This window comes from Thamnophis elegans, chromosome 14, assembly GCF_009769535.1.
Source record: "Thamnophis elegans isolate rThaEle1 chromosome 14, rThaEle1.pri, whole genome shotgun sequence".
Lineage (NCBI taxonomy): Eukaryota > Metazoa > Chordata > Lepidosauria > Squamata > Colubridae > Thamnophis > Thamnophis elegans.
In genome coordinates, this window is record NC_045554.1 from 139,546 (window position 1) to 160,507 (window position 20,962).

The following is a 20,962-nucleotide window of genomic DNA, read 5'->3' on the forward strand; positions in this document are numbered from 1 at the left end:
CGTTGGAGGCGCGCCGCGATGCTGCTTTTCTGCCCGGCCTGCGGGAACGTGCTGGTGGCCGAGGAGGGCGCCCGCTGCCACCGCTTCGCTTGCACCACCTGCCCCTACGTGCGCAACGTCACGCGCAAGGTGGGTCTCCGGGCGGGCCGGGGGGGGCTCCCTTGCCCCCGCGGGCCGCCGCTCCCTTGCCCCCGCTCACCCCCTCCCCGCGTTGCCAGGTGACCAGCCGGCGCTACCCGAAGCTGAAGGAAGTGGACGACGTGCTGGGCGGGGCCGCCGCCTGGGAGAACGTGGACTCCACCGCAGGTGCGCGGGCGGGGCGGGCGCGCGGGCGGGGCAGGTGGGTCGGACGCCCCTCCCCTCGGCTGACTCCTCCCCCCTCTCTCCCCCCCCCCCGCAGAGCCCTGCCCCAAGTGCGGCCACCCGCGCGCCTACTTCATGCAGCTGCAGACGCGCTCGGCCGACGAGCCCATGACCACCTTCTACAAGTGCTGCAGCGCCCCCTGCGGCCACCGCTGGCGCGACTGAGCGGCCGGAGGAAGGAGGGAGACGGAGGGGCTTCAATAAAGCGACTTTATTGGCCCGCAGCGGCGCCCCACTTGTTCCAGTTTACTTCGTAGGGGAAGACCCGGCCCATTTTCAGGGTGCAGTCCAGGGTCGGCTCGTAGAAGGCGGCCGGGGCGTCGCTCAGCTTGCCGCCGGGGACCACTTCTTCTCGGGCAGGCTGGGAGAAGAGCGAGGCCGCGCCGGGCCTTTGGAAGTGGAATTTCCGGATGCAGCCCAGAGACTCCAGAGCCTGCAGGGAGAAAGGGGAAGAGTCAGGGAGGGAGGGAGGGGGGGGGGTCACTCCGGTTAGGAACTGCCCCATAGCTCAGCTCCACCTCTACTGGGATATGAGAGACGGAGGAGGAGGAGGAGGAGGCCATCAGCTTCTGGGGAAGATCCAGTCTTTTCTGGCATTCGGGGGCTCAGAAAAAGGGTTGCCCCAGACCGGGAAGCTGGTTTTGGGCGGGGCCCATGCCAGACCCCAAATCTCTTCGCCCTTCTGGATCTGAGCAGATGTGCGTTCCTCCCCAAGCGCACCCACCTGTAGGATCTCCAGGAGAGCCACGGGCTGCAGGACACCCAGGTAGTGGTGCTGCAGGGCTGCTTCTGTGATGCCAGGTTTTGTCATAATGTGGCCGAGCACCCCTTCCATGATCCCTTTGCAGACCGGTTTGTTCAGACTGCCGTCCACAATGCGCCAAGGTCGCCCCACAAAGCAGATGCTCTCCCTGCTTAGGAAAACGAGCCATTCACTGCGGGTGCAAATAGCCCCTCCTCTCCTGGTATCGGGAAATGTTTGCGAAGATGCTTCCAGTAATTGCAGTGCGACATTGCCGTTCTGTTCTATGTCCCGTCGGTCCTACCTCTAAGTCCACCCCCATCTCTGCATCAAATTAGAGGTTCTGTGGCATGTGGGAAGCCACGAACCACCTCTGCTTTGCCCTCTTTACCATATCTGCACAGAACGCCTGTCATAAAATCCTGGAAATTAATCCAGAGGAAGCTATTTCATACAGAGCTTGGTCTGCATAAAACTAAGCGAGAAATAGAAGCTCCTGCTGGAGTTCCAAAGATTACAGCTCAGCCTTGGGAATTCCAGACCTTAATGTGCATACAGACGTGCGACTGGAATAAAAGCACTTCTTACTTTCAGGCTATCCTTGCTGTTTCCCAATTGCACAACAAACACAATAGCTACAAAGTGCAATTTATCTGCATGCTTACCGTCTTGTCTCAGCCTGAAGAGGCTGTCCTGTCGCACATCCTAGGGAAGAGCAAGAAAGATGGTAAGACACACAAACACCCATCTTATTTCTACCAAATAATTAGTGTGACCATCAGAGTTGCTACTGAACAAGTTTGAGCTGACCAGGGAGGGTCCTATGTTCCATTTAGTGTTGAAGGGGAACAGCATCGAGATGGGGTCCACCAATGAGGTTTTCTTGTCTCTGGGAGAGAGGGCCTGCCTCCCCCCTCCCCACCGGGTGGAAAATGTAAGCCCCTCCCAGCAATTCTTGTTTCCTTTCTGGAGGGTCTCCGTACAGTTGAGGGGGGCTTCAAGCTTACCGCTGAGAGCTTCCTTATTCTCTTGGCATGAGGAGGAATCCTGCTGGGGCTCTTGGCTGGACATTCCCCCATCCAAGGCTTCTCTGCCAGGGAGGGCCCCGGCTGTTTGCCTACAGGAGGGGATGCCCATCCTGCACTTCTGCATGGCAGTCCTGGCTCCCTCCGAGGAGGAGTCTGAGGAGAAAGCCCTTGTTTCTGGAAGCCCCCCCTCCTCTCCTCTCGGCCTTTTCCTGCCTGGTTCGTCTTCTTGTGCCGCTGCGGCACAGGCGGCGGCCTCTCCTTCCTGCTCAGCACGGTCCCTCTTTGGGCGCGGCTCTTGGCCTGGCAGACTCTGGCTGACGTCCTTGAGGCCCCCAGAATGCAACAGCCATGGACTTGCAAATCTCTTTGCCACCAGCCGAGTACTTTTCCCACCTACTTCCAACACCTGCTCCAAATCCAGGAGATCCTAAATGGGGGGAGAGGGAGGGGCATTGTGACCCACAAAGGATGAGGAAACGCTCAGCTGAAGCATTCGCTTATTTCATTAGATTTAGAGGCTGCCTGACTAATAAAATGTAATGATAAAATGTACAAGAAACCAACATCCACGTATCCAGAACAGCCATCAAACAATGGGACCACATCCATCCTACCCCAGCCGGCACAGTTAAGAACCAGAAGGGGCGAGGAGGGGATTCATAGAGCACCGCAGTGCTCCAGGACTTCGGTTAGGAGGCTGCATAGGAGCTCTCACTCGCACATACCAACCTGAAGATATTTCTGCAAGAAGCCGGAGCGCCCAAGAACGGCTTCTTCGTAATGCTGGAACTGCCTGGCAAGATTCACCTGGTCCACCCCAAAGTGTGAAGTGGCCTCTATAGCAGAGAAGATTTCAAGGGCCGCAGCAGCGTCTCCAGGGCTGTGATTGTAATGATCCAGCAACTGAAGTTTCGGGTCACCCTCTTCTGGGACCCTGAGACATTTGGTGAAGGAGCTGGGGAGGCAAGAGGCTCCAACCGGCATGTTCTCCAGGTCGGGTGGGTCTGCGGGCAGAAAACAGAAGTTCTTCAGACGACAGGAAGCACAGAGCCAGACGTCTGCTCCCCAGGCCTGGGCAAGGGAACGCAGGGGCCACCACAATGATGGCTGCTTCTGAAATGGGACAGGGGGAAACTATTGTGGGGCCACCACCTATCCAAGAACGCCTCTCCCCAGGAGACTGACCTTCAGCCAAGAGGCCGTTTTGGGCAGGTGTTGCTCTCAGCCTGACTTTCACCTGACAGGAATCGACCACAATGTTGTCTGTGGGACTCAAATTCCGGGTGTTGATGATCCCTGGGGCACAATAGCCTCTCATGAGCAGGTAGTTGGTACGTGAAGCCTGCCGGGCCTTCACCTCAATCTGGCGCTTGTTGGCTTGATTCTCCTCCACATCCTCCTCCTCCTCCTCCTCCTCCTCCTCGTCTTCCTCCTCCTCCAGCCCGTCTTTCCCTAGGCTACAAGAGGCAGGGAGGAGTGAAATCTCAGCAGGGCTGGAGTAAGAAGGCTTGTCTTATGTTTGGCTCAGCAAACGGAAGATTGCAGCCAGCCGACCTTCCGAGAGAAAGACCCAATCGAAGGTCTGGGAAATTCAGTTCAGTAAAACATTATTGATTGGAACCAAATCTGACTGAAGGCACCGTGGCTTCCTACCTCTTGATGACTTCATTCTCCACCATGGTGCTGTCAACCACGACAATCTGCTCTGGGATTGCAACGTCTACAGAAACCAGGCCGAGAGAGAAGAGGGCCAGCAGAGCAGAGCAGTAGCCTCCCGGCCCATCTAAAGGAAACGTCACCATCTCGGCCCCAGGGAGGCTGTCTTGCTCCTTAAAGGAAAAGCTGGAAACGGCATCCTCTTTCCCGGCTTCTTTGAGCTTTAAGAGAAACTGGTAAGATTCACTGCAAAGGGTGCTGGGAAAGCGCCAGGTGAACACTCTGGGGAAAACGGGAAAGAAGGGACTGATCAGGCAGGACTTGCAAGACAGACCAGGGGCTCCCCAATGTCTGGACAAGAGGAGCTTTTGGCCGGAGCCCCCCGGGGAAAAACGCTTCCCACTCGGCTGGCTACACATCCTTCATGTTCAGCCCTGCCAGCTCAGGATGGAAGGAGAGGCAAGGCACCCACCTGTAGTAGCTCTGAGAGAGTTGGTAAGACATGGGCACGAAGGGCAGTGCCCGACTTTTCTTGGGGCCCAGGCTGTGATTACCCCGGCGGCGATTCACCAAGCTCCTCTTCTGACAATCCAAGAAAGCTTTCACCAGGATATCGTCCTGATAGTCCCGGTAGAGGCGGAAGGTCTGCCGAAAGAAAGGCCCCTTTCAGTGCCCTACTGCATGGCCCCCGACTCCCCTGATGGGGGGAGCCACCCCTTCCCCAGGCGACCTTCACCACAACCACCTTGTATGTCTAGCCGTGGGCAGGAGGGGGAGCCTGGTCAAGACCTTCACCCGAAGCCCTGACTCGAGGCCCCGGTCCCTCTGCAGAGTCAGGGCCACCCCTAGTAGATCCAGTGTCACAGAGGGAGGCTGAAGTAGTGCTGACCGGTAGGTGCGCTTCCGGGATGGGTCGGAATAGCGACCTTGGCAGAGCGGCCAAAATCATTCTCTGCTGCAGAGCAAATCCGGTTTCTCTCTCCCACACCACTTCTTGGTACCCTTGGCAGAACGGCCCTTCCCAGCCCCGTAACGTCCGGCCTGTTCCTCTCACCTGGAAGGACTGGAAGGATTTCATCTGGTTGTTGGAGAGAGCCAGCGTGCTTTGAATCAGGTTCTGCAGCACCAGAAAGTGGATGTCAGCCACGCTAAGAGGAAGAGGAGGGAAGCCACAGCTTCAGCCTCTGGGGTCTCAGTTCAGCATCCCTGTGGCCCCGAAGGCAGAAGCCGGCAGGCTCAGCAGGGGCCCCGCAGGGCTCTCTGAAGGGGAGAGCCTTAGCCCTGCCATCTTGGCTTGCCTGCCCACCAGCCGAAGCCGATCCGCTCTGTCTGGGTTTCCATGACCTTTCCTGTGGCTGCGCCTCTCAACCAGGGAGACAGGCAGGAAGCCCCTCTTCATGGGGGCCGGGTGTTGGGCAGGGTTTCCGTCTTCCCTGAGGAAGGAAGGAGCTCTGCAAGCAGAGGGGGAACCAGCTGCCTCACCTGCACAGTTCATCTTCTTTTCTGCCACAGCTACTTTCATTTCCAATAGCCAGAACCCGGAACCTGCGGAAAGGCCAGCAGGAAGCCAACTCTCATCAGGCTGGAGGCCAAAGGGGGCCTGGCCTGAGAAATGCTGGGCCCTGATCCTGAGCCAGCGGCGGAGGGGCTGCCGGGGGTCTAGACGAAGCTATGCCTCTGCAGCCAGACTGAAAAAGACCCCAGCTCCCTGGGACAGACACCCCCACCCCCAGCTGCCCAACGGCACAGCACGTTCTCCCCTGGGCCGCCTAGTGAAGCTCCCCTTGAACCAAGAGGCGGCCTGGGAAAGAGAAAGCAACAAGGGGATGAAAAGCTGCCCCCCGGCCACGGAGAGCCCTAAAAACGGGCAGGCTTGGCAAAGGTTGCCACCCACCTGATGAAAAGGTCCTGCAAGGTGTCCGGAATGGCGGCCCTGGGAATCCCCAGCGTGGAGCTGAACTTCTCCTTCAGCCTCTCAACAAAGTCCTTGAACTCTTCAGCACAAACCTTTCACAAGAACACCAGAAATCCCCCCTCAGGAACATGCAGCTCTGGGAAGGGACCCTTGGAAGCCCCTTCCTCTCCTCACTCTTGCAACAGAGGAGAGAGAACCGGCTGTTGCGCTGGGCTGCCTAGGAATCCCAGGTTGGAGACAACGAAGGTCCCAGAAGATTTTAAACAGGTCAGGCAACCAGTGCTTGTTCCCCCCCCCTTTCCCCCCCCCCTCTGTCTCAAGAGCACTGACACCCCCGGGAGCAGCTTCAGCAGAGCTGAAAACGGGGGCAGAGTCTGTGGGAATGCGCCTTTTGAGAGCTCGGCGTCTTGGCTGCAGATGGGAACATGCCGGGTCTGGACCTGAAGAAGTCCGGGGGCTGCCGGAAGGGAGGGAGGGAGCAGGCCAGGGGTGGGGGTTGCCTCCCTCCTCCCCCCCCCACCTTCTTTCTCATGGCTCCTGCTTGGTTCCTGGTGTTGAGACCCACCGAGGAAAGAGTCCAGGAGGACAAACTCCTCCCCCACCACCGTTTCTCACCTTGGCGTCCTGATAGTCGCTCTTCCTGTTCATGAAGTCCTCGATCAGGGCTTTGTCTTGGTAGACTTCAGCAAGGCAAACTCTGCGAAAGGAGGCAGGGGGCCCAACCTGAGGAGCCACTTCCTCCTGGGCCGCCCTGTCCTTCTGGGGAAGGCACCCCCTCCCTCCCTCCCTCCCTCCCTCCCTCTTCCACACACCCTGGACGGACAGGCCGCAGCGCTGGGCTCCATCCCGGCTCCCCCCCCACGGCAGCCAAGGTCCCACTCTGAGCAGACGGGGAAGATCTCTGCAGATGCCAGGCAGGGACAGGAGCCAGGGCTCACTCGGAGACCAGGCAAGTGGTTTGCTGGAGATCAGAGCCCCGAGGGAGCGAGAAGCAGCCCAGGGGAGTTCAGAATCCCCCCCACCCACCCCCTCCACAAGGGCATAGCATTTCAGGTCAGAGCTGCTTGGAGTCAAGGCTCACTTGTAGTTGAGGTAGGTCTGGGGGTTTTTGACGATGTAGCGGGCCCTCCGCCCAACGGAGTGAGAAGTCTTGTCTAGTGATTCCTCGAAGCTGCTGTGCATGATGTCTCGGACCACCTGCCAGGGGACGAAGGGCCCCTTCACCTGCCGGACGCAAGAGAGCAGCTCAACCTCGGAGTTCCGCCTCTACTCCCTCCCAGCGCGCGGCAGCAGGGGCCGGCAGTGGCTGGGCCTCCCCTGGCGGATGCCAGCCGGTACCTTGGCATTCAGAATGTTGCTTGCAATGCGGCAGAGCATCAGCAGGCTGTCCTCCTGCACGGTCCACATCACACGCAGGCGGGTCATCCTCTGCAGAGCCCTCCGGTCCACCTCATCGTGGTAGCGTGGCTTCCGGTCCTTTGCCTCCGGAGTTTCGTCTGAGCAGAGACGGAGGGAAAGCTCAATCCGCCAGAGCCTCCCATTGCTTTCAACTGCACGCTGCCCAGACCTGTCCTAGCGGGGCATTCCATCGATTTCCAGCCATGGATAATGAAATCCAAAGAAAGGGCAAACTGAAGAGAAAGGCCAACCCCCACAAGAACACGCCAAGCGGCTCCCCTGTGCCAAGGTCCTCCGTGCCCTCAAAGCAGCTCTGCAGCAAGGGCCTCCGGCTGCTGCTGCTGCTGCCTTACCTCTCTTTCTCCTCCTCTTCTTTGCCTTCCTCACCGGGTCCTTCTTCAGCCGCTTCCTCTTCTGGCTCTTCCCCCCCCTCACCCGCTGGCTCCTGTTCAGGTTGGCCTCTTTCTCAACGGCCAGGTCTTCTCTCTGCAGAGCAGGCTCCGAAGTGAACAGGCTCTCTTTCCAAAGAGCACTGGGGGCACCTGAGGGGACAAGGGGGACAGGAGGGAAGCGTGCAGGATGGAAGCATCCTGGCTGCCTTCTGCTGGCCGGGAAGTCCTTCCAATGAGGAACTGGAAGGTGGAAGAGACACTCACAACAACCTCTCTCCACCCCCCGATTGCCACAGGAACAGACGGACCTGGCATCCGACAGAGGCAGCCCAAATCAAAATGGGCGGAGGATTTGGTCACTGAATCCTTTCATGTTTAGCAGGAAGTCCCGTGATCTCCTTGTAGCGTAAAACCCATCCTGAGATCAGCTTCTGCTGCTCTATTCTGCAGCTGAGGCATCATAGGAAGCCCTTCCTAAACCGCCCTCCAGGTGCTTAGCATCCGTGTAGCTCTTGCATTCACGACACCCGTCCTGTCCCCTCACCTGCAGGGCCAAATGGCAGGGAGCGCTTGGGCAGGAAGGTCTGCAGTCTGACCATGTGCCCAGCTTCAGAAACGGCATTTTCCTGGTGGGGAAGGATGGGGAGAGAGGGAGTCAGTGGGAGGAGGAGGAGAAGAGAGCAAAGGCTGTTGAAGAGGAAAAGCTACTCATTGAATGAGGAGGGTTTCCCCTCCTCCTCCTCCTCTAGCTTCTCCCTTCCCCCAATGAGACAGGATCCCCCCCACTGCCAGCCCTCTCCCACAGCTGGGAAGTCTAGCAGGACCAAGAGGGTGCTCTGCCCCCAGGTGCCTGCAAAGCACTTGAAGGGAGGGGTGTGTGTTGTTTGGTGCCTGGCCTCCTTCACCAAGGGAAAGGATCCAGATAACCTGCCTTCTACCTGCACCAGTCAGAATTGGGGCAATTAAAGAGATTTCCAAACATTTATCAGAAAAAAGGGTCGCTGCCATTCCCGAAAGTCTACTAGCCACGTAGTAAAGCAGGGCAGAGAAAAATGACAGCTGTGTGCAAAAGCCTCACCTTCCTAGTCTTATTAATGATGTAGCTTGTCCAGATCCAGTTGCGTTTCAAGTGGCTGTAAAAGCTGGAGTCCAGACCGCCTGCCCCGAGCCCATCCCCCGGGACGGAGCCCTCGTCCTCCACCTCTCGGCATCCTCTGGGAGGGAAACGGCCAGGTGAGCAACTCCCGATTCCGAGGGCCACACACTCATCCTCCATCCAATCTGGGGTCCTTTGCCTGCCCCCTCCCAAGAACCAAGCCACGTTTCTACCAGGACACCCACCCACCCCACCCCCGTTAGCAGAACGGAAAGGGTAAGCTGTCACTCGACTGGGGGGGGGAAGCACCTCGCTCCTCAGAGAGACAGAGAGGGCGTAGAGCCTGCTTCCGCACCCCCCCACCTCCAGGCAAAGGAAGGCTGAGTCCTTCCGCCAAACCTTCCCAGCAGGAGAGACATACGTCGTGTACACCAGCATGGCACACTTGCGCTCCAGGTTGTGCTTGTGGGCTGCTGATTCTTGCTCCAGGGCTACGTCTGAGAGCGCCTCGGCCTCCCCAGCTGGGGCGCCACTCCTTTTCGCCCGGGGCTGGCGAATAATCCCTGAAGCGACCAAGAGATGCCATCAGCAGAGGTGGAGCCAGCAGCCAGACGCAAACCGACCCAGTGGCAGCGGGGGAACAGAGGGAGAGCCAGAGGCCAGGGAAGGAGAGGAGCAGGATGGCCAGCCATCCACCTTGCAAGCGGGGCTGGGGCCGGCTGCCGTCATCATACCGAGGGGTGTGTTGAGGCAGACGCACTGCAGGTCAAACCAGAAGTTCTCCACATCCTGGAGAGTACCCAGGGTGTAACGGCGCTTGTCAAAGGGGCGGCTGCTTTTAGCCAGGTTGTAATGGGGTTCACAGATGGTGGTGTCCACAATCACCGCTTTTTTCTTCAAGTACACAAACACCTGCGTGAGATTGGAAATGCTCAGACCGGAGCCCCTTCCAGTCAGGACGGATGCAAAGGTGCAGATTTCTAGATTCAGGCAACAGAAAAGGGGCAGACCAGGAATCCCGGTAAAATAAGCAAAGGCGCCTCGTCACTCCAGCTCTTCCCTTTCGACCTGCTTCTTGGAAAGCCCCACTTTCATTTGAGGTTGGAGCATCGTTTCCTATATACGACAAAGGTTCGTTCACCTTGAATGACTAAGCCCAAGCTGCCCTATTTTGCCCTGTGCGCATTATCCAAAGGCCTAGTTCTCCCGAGAGGTTCGTAACGCTGTGTGAGGGGGAAGGAAGGAAGGAGAAGAGAATGGCCAGCAGCAGCAGCAGCAGCAGCAGCAGCAAGAGGGATGGACTCATTCGCAGCAGGAGCAACAGGCGAACCGTTGGGGGCCCTGAAGATGCATGCTGGGGGAGGATCCTATCCACACGGTTCCTAAAAGGCAATGCCAACTTGATGGCATTTCATAAATCAATTACCCTCATGAAGCATAAACTGCTGATGATGCCAACAGCAGCTCCTGCTTAATTATTCAGAACACATTTCAGTTGTAGTCAGAATCCTCCTTAGAATCTCCTATTTTGTGCATCTGATGAAGAGAACCTCTTTCCGACTGGGGTCTATCACAATCAGCGCTCAAGTCTTCAACTTAGAACAGGACACCCTTGTTTTTGTGGGAAACCCTTTCCCCCCCGAAGAACACCGTTTCTCTTGCATTAATTTAAGTAATACAGCAGAGCATTCAGAAAAAACTACAGAAACAACAACACACATTACCTGATCTTTTTCTTGAAATTTCTCTGTGGGGCCAAACTGCAGCAATCCCATATAGCACAACCGCTGTAGGCTTTCCATTACTGAAAAGATATACCTCCTGTAGGGATAAATTGCAGTTGAAAATTATTGGACTGCTTGTCAATTGTAAGAAAGCAGCCGAATGTATCTATTGTTGACTCAAATCAAAGGCAATTCTAAAAGCTGCTGAACACACCATATAGTTATCAAAGTGCAGGGTCTAAGTTCAAATCCAAATAAAGGGTTGAACATGCAATATATATGACCCAATATGTGGCAGCCTCTTCTGCTTGATGAATTTCCACATGAACGAAGCTGATGGTAGGAGAGTGCTCTGGGAATCAGCAGCGCAGAAACCCTCTACCCACAGAGGTCTTCCTTGAGGCCCAAACGGCCAGGCTCAAGTTAACCTGCTCTGCACAGCGTCACGTAAAGACCCAGAACTCTGGAGGGGGCTCTAGTGCTAGGAAAGGTGGACGGAAAGAGAACGCGACGACAACTAGCAGCTACGGTGGCGATGGGGGCGCAATTGGAAGTCTGAAGGAGAGATCTTCATACAGAACATCTGTGGTCATTCAGCCCACAACATTGACTTGATGGCACATAATCAACCAACCAGTTAATCGATCAAGCTGGTCAAAGGGTAAGTACTGGTAACGTAACATTCCATTCTGCGACCACCAAAACCCCATCAAAGATAAGGACATTTTTGTGCCTGGGGACATTTTAGGGCAAGTCCTATTGGTGAGCTACCCTTGCCAAAATTCTACACTGGACTAGAACCCGGCAGTGCCAGGAGAGCCTCGCTTTGAACAGTGGCACCCTCCCCCCTCTCCTGGAACAGCCCCAATGAATCAGAACCCACCGCTTGTAAACGAGCTGCTGCCGAACCGATCTGGGAAGGTTCCTGATGAGTGTATGTTTCCTCAGAGAGTCCATCAGGTAATCTTCCAGGTTCTCTACCTATATTAATTTCATACAGCAGAACGCAAGGTTGGCAGCCAGGCCCCCATCCATTTCATCCTGCAGCTGAGAGCTAAGCACGGGGATTCATCAGCGAGGAGACCGACTCCAGCCTCCGACGCGGGAGCTGGCGAGGACTCTGAAGGCCCACTAGTCCCCCGCTCTGCCCTCCCAGAAAAGGCCCCGTGCCAAGTGCATTCACCCCTGAAGAGTTCTGCGCTTGAAGCCTCTCACCTTATAGCTGACTTGCACTATCTGGACAAAGATGGACAAAGGCAGACAGAGGAGGAGGTCACTAACTAGTGCCCAGCCGTGTCCAAACTCCCGGTGGACTGGCAGAGGAGGGACGTGACGCTTCCAGGAGGCCTCATCCACATACACTGCAAGGGAAAAGGGAAGTGGTGCAGGGCTCCGTGGATGTTCACCCAGGGAATGTTCAGGATACGTTTGCTCTTCAGCCACCCCCTCCGGAAACGGAAGGTCCCCGTTTTCCCCTTGCCTTTATTGAAATAGGCTGCTGCAGACAGACGGACGGACACCGGAAGCTGTGCTGACCATGACAGCAGTTCCGATAGGCCTGGTTGCCTAACTGGCTCCAGAGGGAATGGGAGAGGACAAGTTATGGGGGCCACCGTGTCCTTCTGTTACTGAAACGGAGCAGGCCAGGAGGAGGATGCTGCTCTGTCAGGGAGGGCTGCCTTAGCTAAACTGTGAATAGGTTGGGAGACGTTTCCCGAGAGTTCTGAAAACTTCACAAAGCCTTGCTTCTGAGCTGGGTCTTTACCCTTCTGCTCCCCAAGCTCCAGATCTCCTTCTTGGGCAGGAACCTCTGGGCTTTGCAGAGACCCCTTGTCATCTGCCGCATCAAGTGGAGAGCCGGAGGAGGCACCGCCCGTGTCTTCTCCTAACAGGTCACAGCCAGGTCTCCTCCTCTGCGAGCTGGCAGGATGCCCGTAGATCAAGTGCCAGAGGAAGAGGTGAGTCATCTTTAAGCGCGGCATTTTGGGTAGGAAACCCAGGGAGCGACCAAGGCCTGGCACTGAGAAGCAATAGCAATAGCAGTTAAGACTTATATACCGCTTCATAGGGCTTTCAGCCCTCTCTAAGCGGTTTACAGAGTCAGCATATCGCCCCCAACAACAATCCGGGTTCTCATTTCACCCACCTCGGAAGGATGGAAGGCTGAGTCAACCCTGAGCCGGTGAGATTAGAACAGCCGAACTGCAGATAACAGTCAGCTGAAGTGGCCTGCAGTGCTGCACCCTAACCACTGGGCCACCTCGGCTATTTCCCCTTAAGAAATCCAGACTCAAACACCTGCTGGGATGTTTCAAACTGTAGCCCTCAATCCACTTCCACTAAACCATGGCAGAGCAGAAAACACCCCCTTACCTGTCACGGGATGGTAGTTGAATTTGGCAATGCACATCTTCTCCCCAGCTATGTCGCTTTGGCAAGAAAAAGTACAATCTTTCCTCTCCTTCAGGGGGGTCTCAGCTCCAGACTCCTCCTGCCCTTTTGGGTCCGGAGACATTGGGGCCTGCTGAACTTTCACCCTGGAAATTAGGGGGGAAAAGAGGAGCAAAACATTGGCTTCAAAAATCGGTTGCCTGGACAGAAATTCCTCTATGGTCAGGGAACGGCAAGGCCAGGGCAGCTCTTGCCAGCTAATTCCCGTCTATTCTGAAGGGCCAATTGGCCTGGCAAAGGGCTCTTGAAGGGAGGACACTCAGAATCTCTGCAAGGAAAGTTAGATTTGCAACCGAAACGCAGGGTGGCCCGTCTGCGGGGGAAAGAGCACTCTCCGAACCTCCTGGGCCTCAGAAGGGTCCCGCCCCTGCCAGCCAGCACTGGGCAGCGGTTACCCTCGTCCGCCAGGCCTTCTGGAACTTGCCTGTTCACAGAACTTGAATTGGAGATTCGGAAACGCACTTGCTCGATGGCACTTTTCACCAATGGGTCACCTGGGGTCACAGATGGATCAACCACAAATTCCACCTGTCAAGAAAAGAATCCAGAGGGAACACATTCATTCACGTATCACCTTTATTATTTTTATAAAACTCAAGGAAGCAAACCTATCAGGGTAACTCCCTCCTCCTATTTTCCCCGTAACCACCACCCTGTGAAGTGGATTGGGCTAAGGGCCCAAAGACACCTAGCTGGCTTACATGGCTACGGTGGACTAGAACTCACGGTCTCCCACCTTCTAGCCCGGTGACTTAACCACTAACCAAACTGGCTCTCTCCTTATGAAAGAGTCCCCTGGCCTTTCCCTTCTCCAGCTGGGACAGAGCCTTCAAGGGGGGGGGAGGCCCTGCTGAAGCAAATCCTCCAACTTGCCCCACAGCTCCAGCAAGAGGGGCTGAAAGCTGCAAAGGGTGCGTGGCTGTGCGGCTGGCCAGGCTCCCTGCGGAGGACAGGCTGCCCTGTAAAAGGCATGTTGGCCGCTTCCTCATTCCAAAGTCAAACTCTTTCTTATCTGGAAAGAAAAAAATCCAGAGCCCTGGAGAAGAAAGCTTCTGCCGGAGCTGGCGGGGGCTGGACTGCCATGTTTGCTGAGCCCAGGACACCCGGCCTCCTTTCCTTGAGTTCAGCCGCTTGGCAAGAGTGTCGCTTCCGAGACTTCTCCGGAAGGGCAGAAGTGACCCCTTGAGGGGAAGGGCCGGGTTTTCCTTGCTCTCTTGCTCCGCCTACCCGGGGAAGGGAGGGCTACCTTGCGGCTGATGCCGTCCTGGATAACGGTAGTGCGGAAGAGGCGCAGGAGGCCCTCCTGGGAGAGCTTCTGGACCAAGCGAACAATGGATTTCTTGCAGCACCTGGTGGCCACCCCTTCCTGCTTCTCCTGATCCATGATCATTTTCTGAAGCCTGGAAGAAGGAAGCAACTGAGGGGCCTGCTCTGCAGTGGCAGAAGGAGCAACTGTTCTCCAGATGGCTTGGGAGGACCTGAAAGGGCTGGCGCCTCTGCCAAGCTCTTCTGCCCCCTGGCCCTGACTGGCGGGCTCTGCCACTCCAACTTACACAAACAAACTCTCGATCAAGCGCAGGTTTCGGACTGCCTCGATGATGAGGTTCCTGCGTTTCAGCAGGCGGTAGGTCTCATGGGATCGCTCCCCTGGGGGGGCCTGGGAGCTCTTCTCTCTTCTCTTTTCATCACAGCTCTTCTAGGACAGAGTCAGAAAACGGTCTGTAAGGAAGCCCGGTGAGGCCCCATCTTCAAGAGGACCCCGGAAAGGAGCCCCCCGAGAAAGCTCCCCACAGCACCAGAGGCAGCAAGGACAGCCGGCCTGGCCCAAGCCCAGGCCAGAGCCCTCCCCAACCTGGAGCGGGGCACGGTCCGCTGGGCTCAGCTTGCCTGTGCCTGGGGAGGCCGCTTTGGGGGCCTGTCTAAGCCTGGGCCGAAGGGAGACCCTGGCCCCGTCCGCAGCTGCATTCCCGGCTTTGCCATCCGCAGCCTGCGAGGACTCTTGGACTCTTACTTTGAGGGTTCCAGGCAGGACTTCTTCAACCACAGCTGCATCCCCAGAGACAGCTTTGAAACGGGCACAGCTGGAGCGGCTGGCTTCCGACCGGAGCCAGTCCAGAGCGGAATCCCGGCCTTCCAAGTATTCCAGAGGGAGCAGAGACGACCTCTTCTTCTTAGCTGCTTTGGGAAGAAGGACACACACACCCCCCCCGCCCCCTGTGAGTGAAAGGCTTCCTCAGGCAGTTCCCAGAGAGCTTTGCTGCTGAAAGAGAAGGGGAGGGCCCCCCTCCAAGCCTCCTCTTCGCTGAGCCAGGAACTGAATCCAAAGAAAACAAGCATTGGGCAAACAGCCTGCCCTTAAACACTGTGAATAGCTTTCCACTTTAATATAGTCAGTGGATCTGGGGTAGCGGAGAAGGCATTGGCCAAAAAATCAGGAGCTTTAAGCTCCCCTTTGGCTGGAAAGGTGTCCGGGTGATTTTCGGCCACTCATTCTCTCGCATCCCACCTCACAGTGTTGTTGGGGGGGGGGGGCGTGGGGGGGGGGGAGTCTTAGGTACATTTACCATCTTGTATTGGCCATAATAGTAGAAAATGCTCTGAGCAACTCCGAATTTCCAGAAAGTGCTCAGAGGTTTCTCTCCTGAGCTCATCTCAGTTAATATCCCGTTTCAGAGCCTGGCAATTCCCCCCGTGATCCAAACTCAGAGGAAGGTTTGCGCTGGTTGCATGAAGAACAGCCCAACAGGCGTTCCTTGCGTAAGACGTGGCCGGGGACGGCCCAAGGGAGCCTGAATGAAAGGCTTCTGGTGCCCTCTGCCTGGGCAACAGGCAAAGCTCACTCAGTACCTCTCCTCCTTGCTGACTGGCCACGTCCTCCTTTGAAATCAAGGCCGGGCAGGGCCTGTGCACTGCCCTTCTTCCGCCTTGCTCTGTCTTTCTCTTCCTTCTCCAGTTCCAGGAGGACTGCCTGCCTTTCCTCCTCCTCTTCCTCCTCCTCCTCCTCCTCCTCCGCCAGCGGGAGCCGTTCTCCAGGCAAAGGGTCATCGTGTGCAAAAGCCATGCTGGCCTGAGCCAGCTTCTCGCTCCGAGCCTTCTCCCGTTCAAACTGCTGGCTCAGGTCGCTCTGTTCTGCATACATCCGTGCAATGTATTTGGTTGTCCGTTGCCTGCCCTCGTCCTCCATGAATCCCTAAACAGAAAAGAGCACGGCTGTAACCTCTGCCTTGTCCTTAAAGCTCTCAAAATGCCTTTGGGAAACAGGGCAAAGCCAATGACAATCCTTCCCCCAGTTCTGACTGGCCACAAAGTGGCTCCTAGAGTATTACCTTGATCACTTTATATCTCTCCAACAAGCGACACAGCATCCGGGCTTCCAGCTTTCCCACGTTCATCGCAGCTCGAAGTTCTGCCTGAGAAATACCTTTGGTCCCCCAGCTTTCAACTGTGAGGCAGAGGAAGTGGGGATGAGGAAATTGGAAGAACACTGAGCACCAAGCTCCAGCATTAGCAAGAACTGAAGTAATGTCAACTCAGCTCATCTGGAGAAAAAGGAAGCAACGTTCCAGAGCTCAGCCATGCCAGACCCACCTTTAGCTACTGGTCCAATTCTTCCTGCAAGGGGGGGGGGGGGTACCAAAGGTAGACTTGGCTTTGGTCATGGCCAGGAATGTCCTCTTGGAGCATCAGCCCTGCTTCTGCTGAAGGTGGGCTGCCGGGCCTTAAACCCTCACTGATGCTACAGAGGAAAGTTTGGCCCTTGAAGCTCGGAAGAAAGCCAGAGTGGGAGTGGGCTGGTAGTCCTGCTCATACGGTCTCTGTGAGAGTCGTGAGATCTGGGCAGTCATGTTCCAAAATCTCTATCCCATTTGGGGTCTGGGGTTAAACATTTCAGCTAGAAAGAATGGCTCATTCAGGAGGTAGAACAGAAACCTAAGAAGGCCAGATGTAGGAAGTGCCAAACTCATGTCATGAGTCTGATCCCCACACGTCCGTGAGCCTTATTAGATAAGCAGAAAACTTCAACATGCTATTTGTGTTAGGCTACTGTGAAGTTGCATTGTGGACTGCCAAGAATTGGCTGGCTTACAGACCCAACAAATAAGCAAGAATCTGTCCCACTTTGAAAGTCCAAATTCAAATTGCACTGAAACATTAAGCAAGGCTTCATGAGCACCGAGTTGTCCCCCTTTTCTCTCTCTGCCCTGCAACCGAAATGGCATCAGCTGAAAGAGACAGAAAAAGCAACCCAGACGATACCCACTCAGCTCATACGCTTGTGCCAGCATGTCCTTTTCATACACAACGTCCACCGGCTGCACAGTTTTGGCAATCATTTCTTCTTCGTCATCATCGTGGAAGTCAGCCACCTTCTTCTGATATTCCTTCACCAGCTTTAAACAACGGACCATGACTTGAGTTCCTGAGAATGAATAAACCCCAAAGGGTTATGGAATGGCTGAAGAGAGTCTGCATAGATCCGGGCACTGAAGACGCGGCATTGAAGCCCCATTTGATTCTGCCCAGCATCCTGGCAGCCCTGCTTCAGCCCCACCCGCCTGTTCCCGTCTCAGCATCTCCCAGAGGCCCCGAGGAGCCTCTTCAATGCTAGAGAGGCAACTGGGGACGGAGAGGCTCCTCTCCACGCATTTCTTCCAACCCCGCAATTGCTTTAAGTCCTCGGGAAAATCACAGGTCCCCGCTCCACCTTTTTCCCAGGGAGCCCCATGACTTTCCCCTCACTTACCCTTCTTTGTCTTCAAAGGCCTCCCGTCAGAACACATGTCCCGCAGCGGAACAGAGACCATCTTGCCCAAGTTGGCGTTCAGCATGTACTGATAGAGGCGCTTAAAGGTTTTTTCACAGACACCCTGCACGGCAGCCAGAGGAGAGGAGCATTGAACTCTTCAGCAAATATGTATTTTTCCCAATCAGCCAGGTTTTCCCGCCTGCCCAGTATCAGTTAACCAAGACACATTCAAACTATAATTTTCCCACATTCATGCATTTTGGGACAAAGTAAATGAAAAGTTAATATTATTTTGCATTCTTGATATATCTCCAATTTATGCCCTGGGTTGTAAAATAAAAGGAACCTAGCTGCTAGGATACCTATAACCTTATCTTTTACTCTTTCCTTAACTTGTATTAAAGATGGGAATCTTGCTTTCAGTTTGAGTTGGCTACCAAGGGCCTAGCAACAGCAAGGATTCAACAACTGCTTAGACCCTAACAAATGGAGGTGGGAATTCTTTGGCGCACCACCCATGACTTCCAAGGTTTGGCGACAGGATAGACGTGGGAAAAAGTGGGAAAAGCAGAAACATGTGCGGAATCTCGGGCAGGGAGAAATAAACTAAGGGCACTCTTGGAGATCCTATAACTGAACCTCCACCTCAGCTTTTGTTACAGCTGCAGAAAATCCCCAGGATTTGTGTGGCCTTAAAGATAGACATCTCTAATGCTTCGGATGCTTTGAAGAACAGATGCCAGGTCAGAAGATTCTGCCCACTGTAGGGGCAGATGCTGCCAATAGATATCCTGCACTCACATGCAACATCTTTGATTTCAAAAGCTCTCAACCTTACCAATTCCTCCTTTATGTTGCCCAGTGTTTCCATCTGACCTGGCCGGCTGCTCAGCATGCCAGAGAGCTTCTCCATAAGAATATCATATTTGCTCCTCCTAAAACCCAAGATGCAACAATGAACAAATGCTATGTTGCCACTGTCTTGTCTACCCTCATAAGGAAACACACAACTTGCAAAAACTGACTGCTGCCAAGACTCATGGCCCTCTGCTAACTACCCCAAGGGGTCTTCGGGACCCCAGGAAGGAAATTTATGTCATGAAAGAGGCTTTCTCTTTCTTGAAGTATCTCCCTTAGGCAATCAGTTAGTCCCCTATCTCCAAAATGCATAAGAAAAGGAAACTCAGATCCAAAAAGCAATTCAAATATGATAAAACCTGATAAGAAGATTAGAGACAGAGTGGGAGTAGTGACATTTGGGGCTTTCAAACATGCTCAACAGCCGAGAGGAGCACAACTGAAAGCTCAAGTGTGAACTTGCTAAAGCGCATACCTGTCAATGTGAAAGCGGCTCAGAAGCAGAAGAATGGAGTGCTGTTGGATCCCCGAGGGCAATCTAATCACGTGGGACTGCATTGAGATCAGCCCATTTTGAATCAGGACTTTTCGATGATAGTGAAGCTTTCCAGCATCCACCCTATAAAAGAGAAGCCTTCATCATGTTTGGAACATAAAGATGGCACAACAGCTATCTCCAACCCCACAACCCTCCTTTATAACAAAAACTGGAAGAAGGCAAATAAGAACCTACATTTCTGCATCAACTGAATTTCTTAAATAGCCTAAATCGTAAGGTGATAATTGCTAAGCCAAGAAAGGTTACGGTCCCTTGCCTCAAAGGTTTTGGATTACAATGAAACTGAAGCTTGGCTCAGAGTAAGGAAATTCCCGGGGATAATGTTTTCCCATTGTTATAGCAGTATCTTATGCTTCCCTCCAAAGGGAGGCATCCTCCAGGCTAACAGAGAAGTTGCAGTCATAATTAGCTTACAAAATATTTCAGTGGCAAACCAAATTAAGCTTTAATCCCTGAGATAAGCAGCTCTCCACAACTGTGGGAATATCTGTGCATAGAACCTTCCTTTCTGGCATTATAACAACAGCTAGTCCAGAATAAGACAACACTTACAACTTACTTAAAAGCCACACTGAGGTCTTTTTGGAGCTCTCCTTGCCAACGAGCTCGTCCTAATCGCTCCAAAATGCAGTAGGAGAAGTCAGGAAGCTTTAAGTCTGGATCCCCTTCCCAACCGATTAGTGCCCTGTGGCGCAATACCTGGGAGGCAACAATAACCAGCCTCTCTCCCCAACTGCAAAGCAAAAAGAAGAGTCATTTTGAGAATCCCCCCCCAAAAAAGACAGCACTTTCTGTGCTCCAGCAATATTGTCGCCAGCCTCCTGAATTGTAGATAGACCATGTCAGCCACAAGCAGACAATGCAACGACAATTCCTCCTACAGCCCACCCATTAATGGGCAATTGTTATTTTTCTTCTGGTGATCACACCTTTACAGCCCTCCATGGCTATCTGAAGAATCACTTACCTTCAGGTGCCCATTCAATCTAGGTGAGTGGGTACACTTCAGGTTCCGTAAATTAAAAAATATAATTTGGTGGCACCCAGGGTCTGGCTTATTCTTGCCCTTTGGAATAAGCTGCCTCCAGAGATACATGTGGTCCTTGGTGCCCTCTGAGCTTGGTTCTTTTCTTACAGACGTTTCATTACCTAAACTAGGTAACTAGGTGTTAGTGCTAGCAGGGAGAGCAGTTTGTCCTCATTTGTGGTGGCTTCCCTTCCCTTTTAGTGTTGGTGAAAATCGTCTTGGCGATTTGTTGGTTGGGCTGTTTATTTTTACTTATTTGGCGTTCCTTGATCAGGGTTCGGTTTACTTCTAAACAGGATAAGCAAATAAAGTGCACGCGGATATTAAAAAGTAGAGGGCAGAACCAATGAAAGCTTACTCACTTTTCATAAGCCTCCACGTAGGTGCAACAGGGCTGCATGTCCTTCGTCCTGATCATATCCGTAATGTCCAGCCTCTCTTTCAAATACTGGCAGGAGCCCTGGACGCCCTCGTCCAAAATCATATGTACCGGGTAAATGTCGCTTAACGGAACGGGATCCCGCTTGGTCTCCAGAATTCCCGTCTCAAGATCGATTTCCTCATATCTGGAAACGAGCAAAAACCTTTTAGGCGAAACTGCCACGATCCGCAATTCTCCCCCCTCCCTTCCCGGGCGTTGGAAAGGTAAAACCGGGAGGTTCCCCCGGCTGAGCGCGGCCCAAGCAGCCATCTCCGGGCACTGCGGCGTCCGCCCGCGTCCCCCGCCGGCGCCCAGGCCAGCCCTCACCGGTCGAAGAGGTGCAGCGGCGGGCGCGGCTGGGGCAGCAGATGGAAGCGGAGCTCGGCCTGCGCAGCCAGCGTGGCCCACAGCAGCTGCCGGGCGCCCGGCTCCAGGGGCAGCGGGAAGGGCGGCACGCGGCCCGCCAGCCGGTCCCAGAGCGCGCCGGGGGTGACGCCGTCCAGCCCCTCCAGGGCCACCTCGTCCAGCGCAACCCACAGCGCTTCCATGGCTGCCGGGTGCCCAATGGGCGGCGGCGCGCAGGAA

The 20,962-nt window shown here is 54.8% G+C and overlaps 2 protein-coding genes across 6 annotated transcripts; one reads left to right on the top strand and one right to left on the bottom strand.

The window, feature by feature from the left end:
• Window positions 1-595, top strand: POLR3K (RNA polymerase III subunit K). Its single transcript, XM_032230501.1, has 3 exons — window positions 1-129; window positions 219-306; window positions 401-595. Exons 1-3 carry the CDS (start codon window positions 19-21, stop codon window positions 526-528), a joined length of 327 nt encoding a protein of 108 aa, XP_032086392.1. The 5' UTR covers window positions 1-18; the 3' UTR covers window positions 529-595.
• On the bottom strand, window positions 560-20,946 carry GTF3C1 (general transcription factor IIIC subunit 1). 5 transcript variants are annotated; one of them, XM_032230462.1, is made up of 37 exons: window positions 20,705-20,946; window positions 20,319-20,522; window positions 19,489-19,662; window positions 18,846-18,989; window positions 18,351-18,447; window positions 17,510-17,633; window positions 17,027-17,185; window positions 16,092-16,207; window positions 15,613-15,955; window positions 14,777-14,940; window positions 14,319-14,461; window positions 14,012-14,165; window positions 13,190-13,293; window positions 12,688-12,851; window positions 12,080-12,334; window positions 11,530-11,675; window positions 11,198-11,295; window positions 10,315-10,411; window positions 9,325-9,502; window positions 9,012-9,153; window positions 8,573-8,708; window positions 8,039-8,120; window positions 7,456-7,644; window positions 7,043-7,200; window positions 6,786-6,928; window positions 6,320-6,401; window positions 5,684-5,796; window positions 5,272-5,334; window positions 4,844-4,937; window positions 4,262-4,434; window positions 3,787-4,071; window positions 3,319-3,590; window positions 2,863-3,137; window positions 2,113-2,560; window positions 1,771-1,810; window positions 1,088-1,277; window positions 560-796 (listed from the first exon to the last, which is right to left on the bottom strand). In XM_032230462.1, the coding sequence occupies exons 1-37, from the start codon at window positions 20,923-20,925 to the stop codon at window positions 575-577; spliced, it is 6,192 nt and encodes a 2,063-aa protein (XP_032086353.1). In that variant the 5' UTR covers window positions 20,926-20,946; the 3' UTR covers window positions 560-574. The 5 variants fall into 5 exon arrangements, with proteins under 5 accessions (XP_032086353.1, XP_032086352.1, XP_032086351.1 ...); XM_032230461.1 differs by having other exon boundaries at window positions 14,319-14,458; window positions 14,777-14,943; XM_032230460.1 differs by having other exon boundaries at window positions 1,088-1,274; window positions 14,777-14,943.
• Window positions 20,947-20,962: the final 16 nt, after the last annotated feature.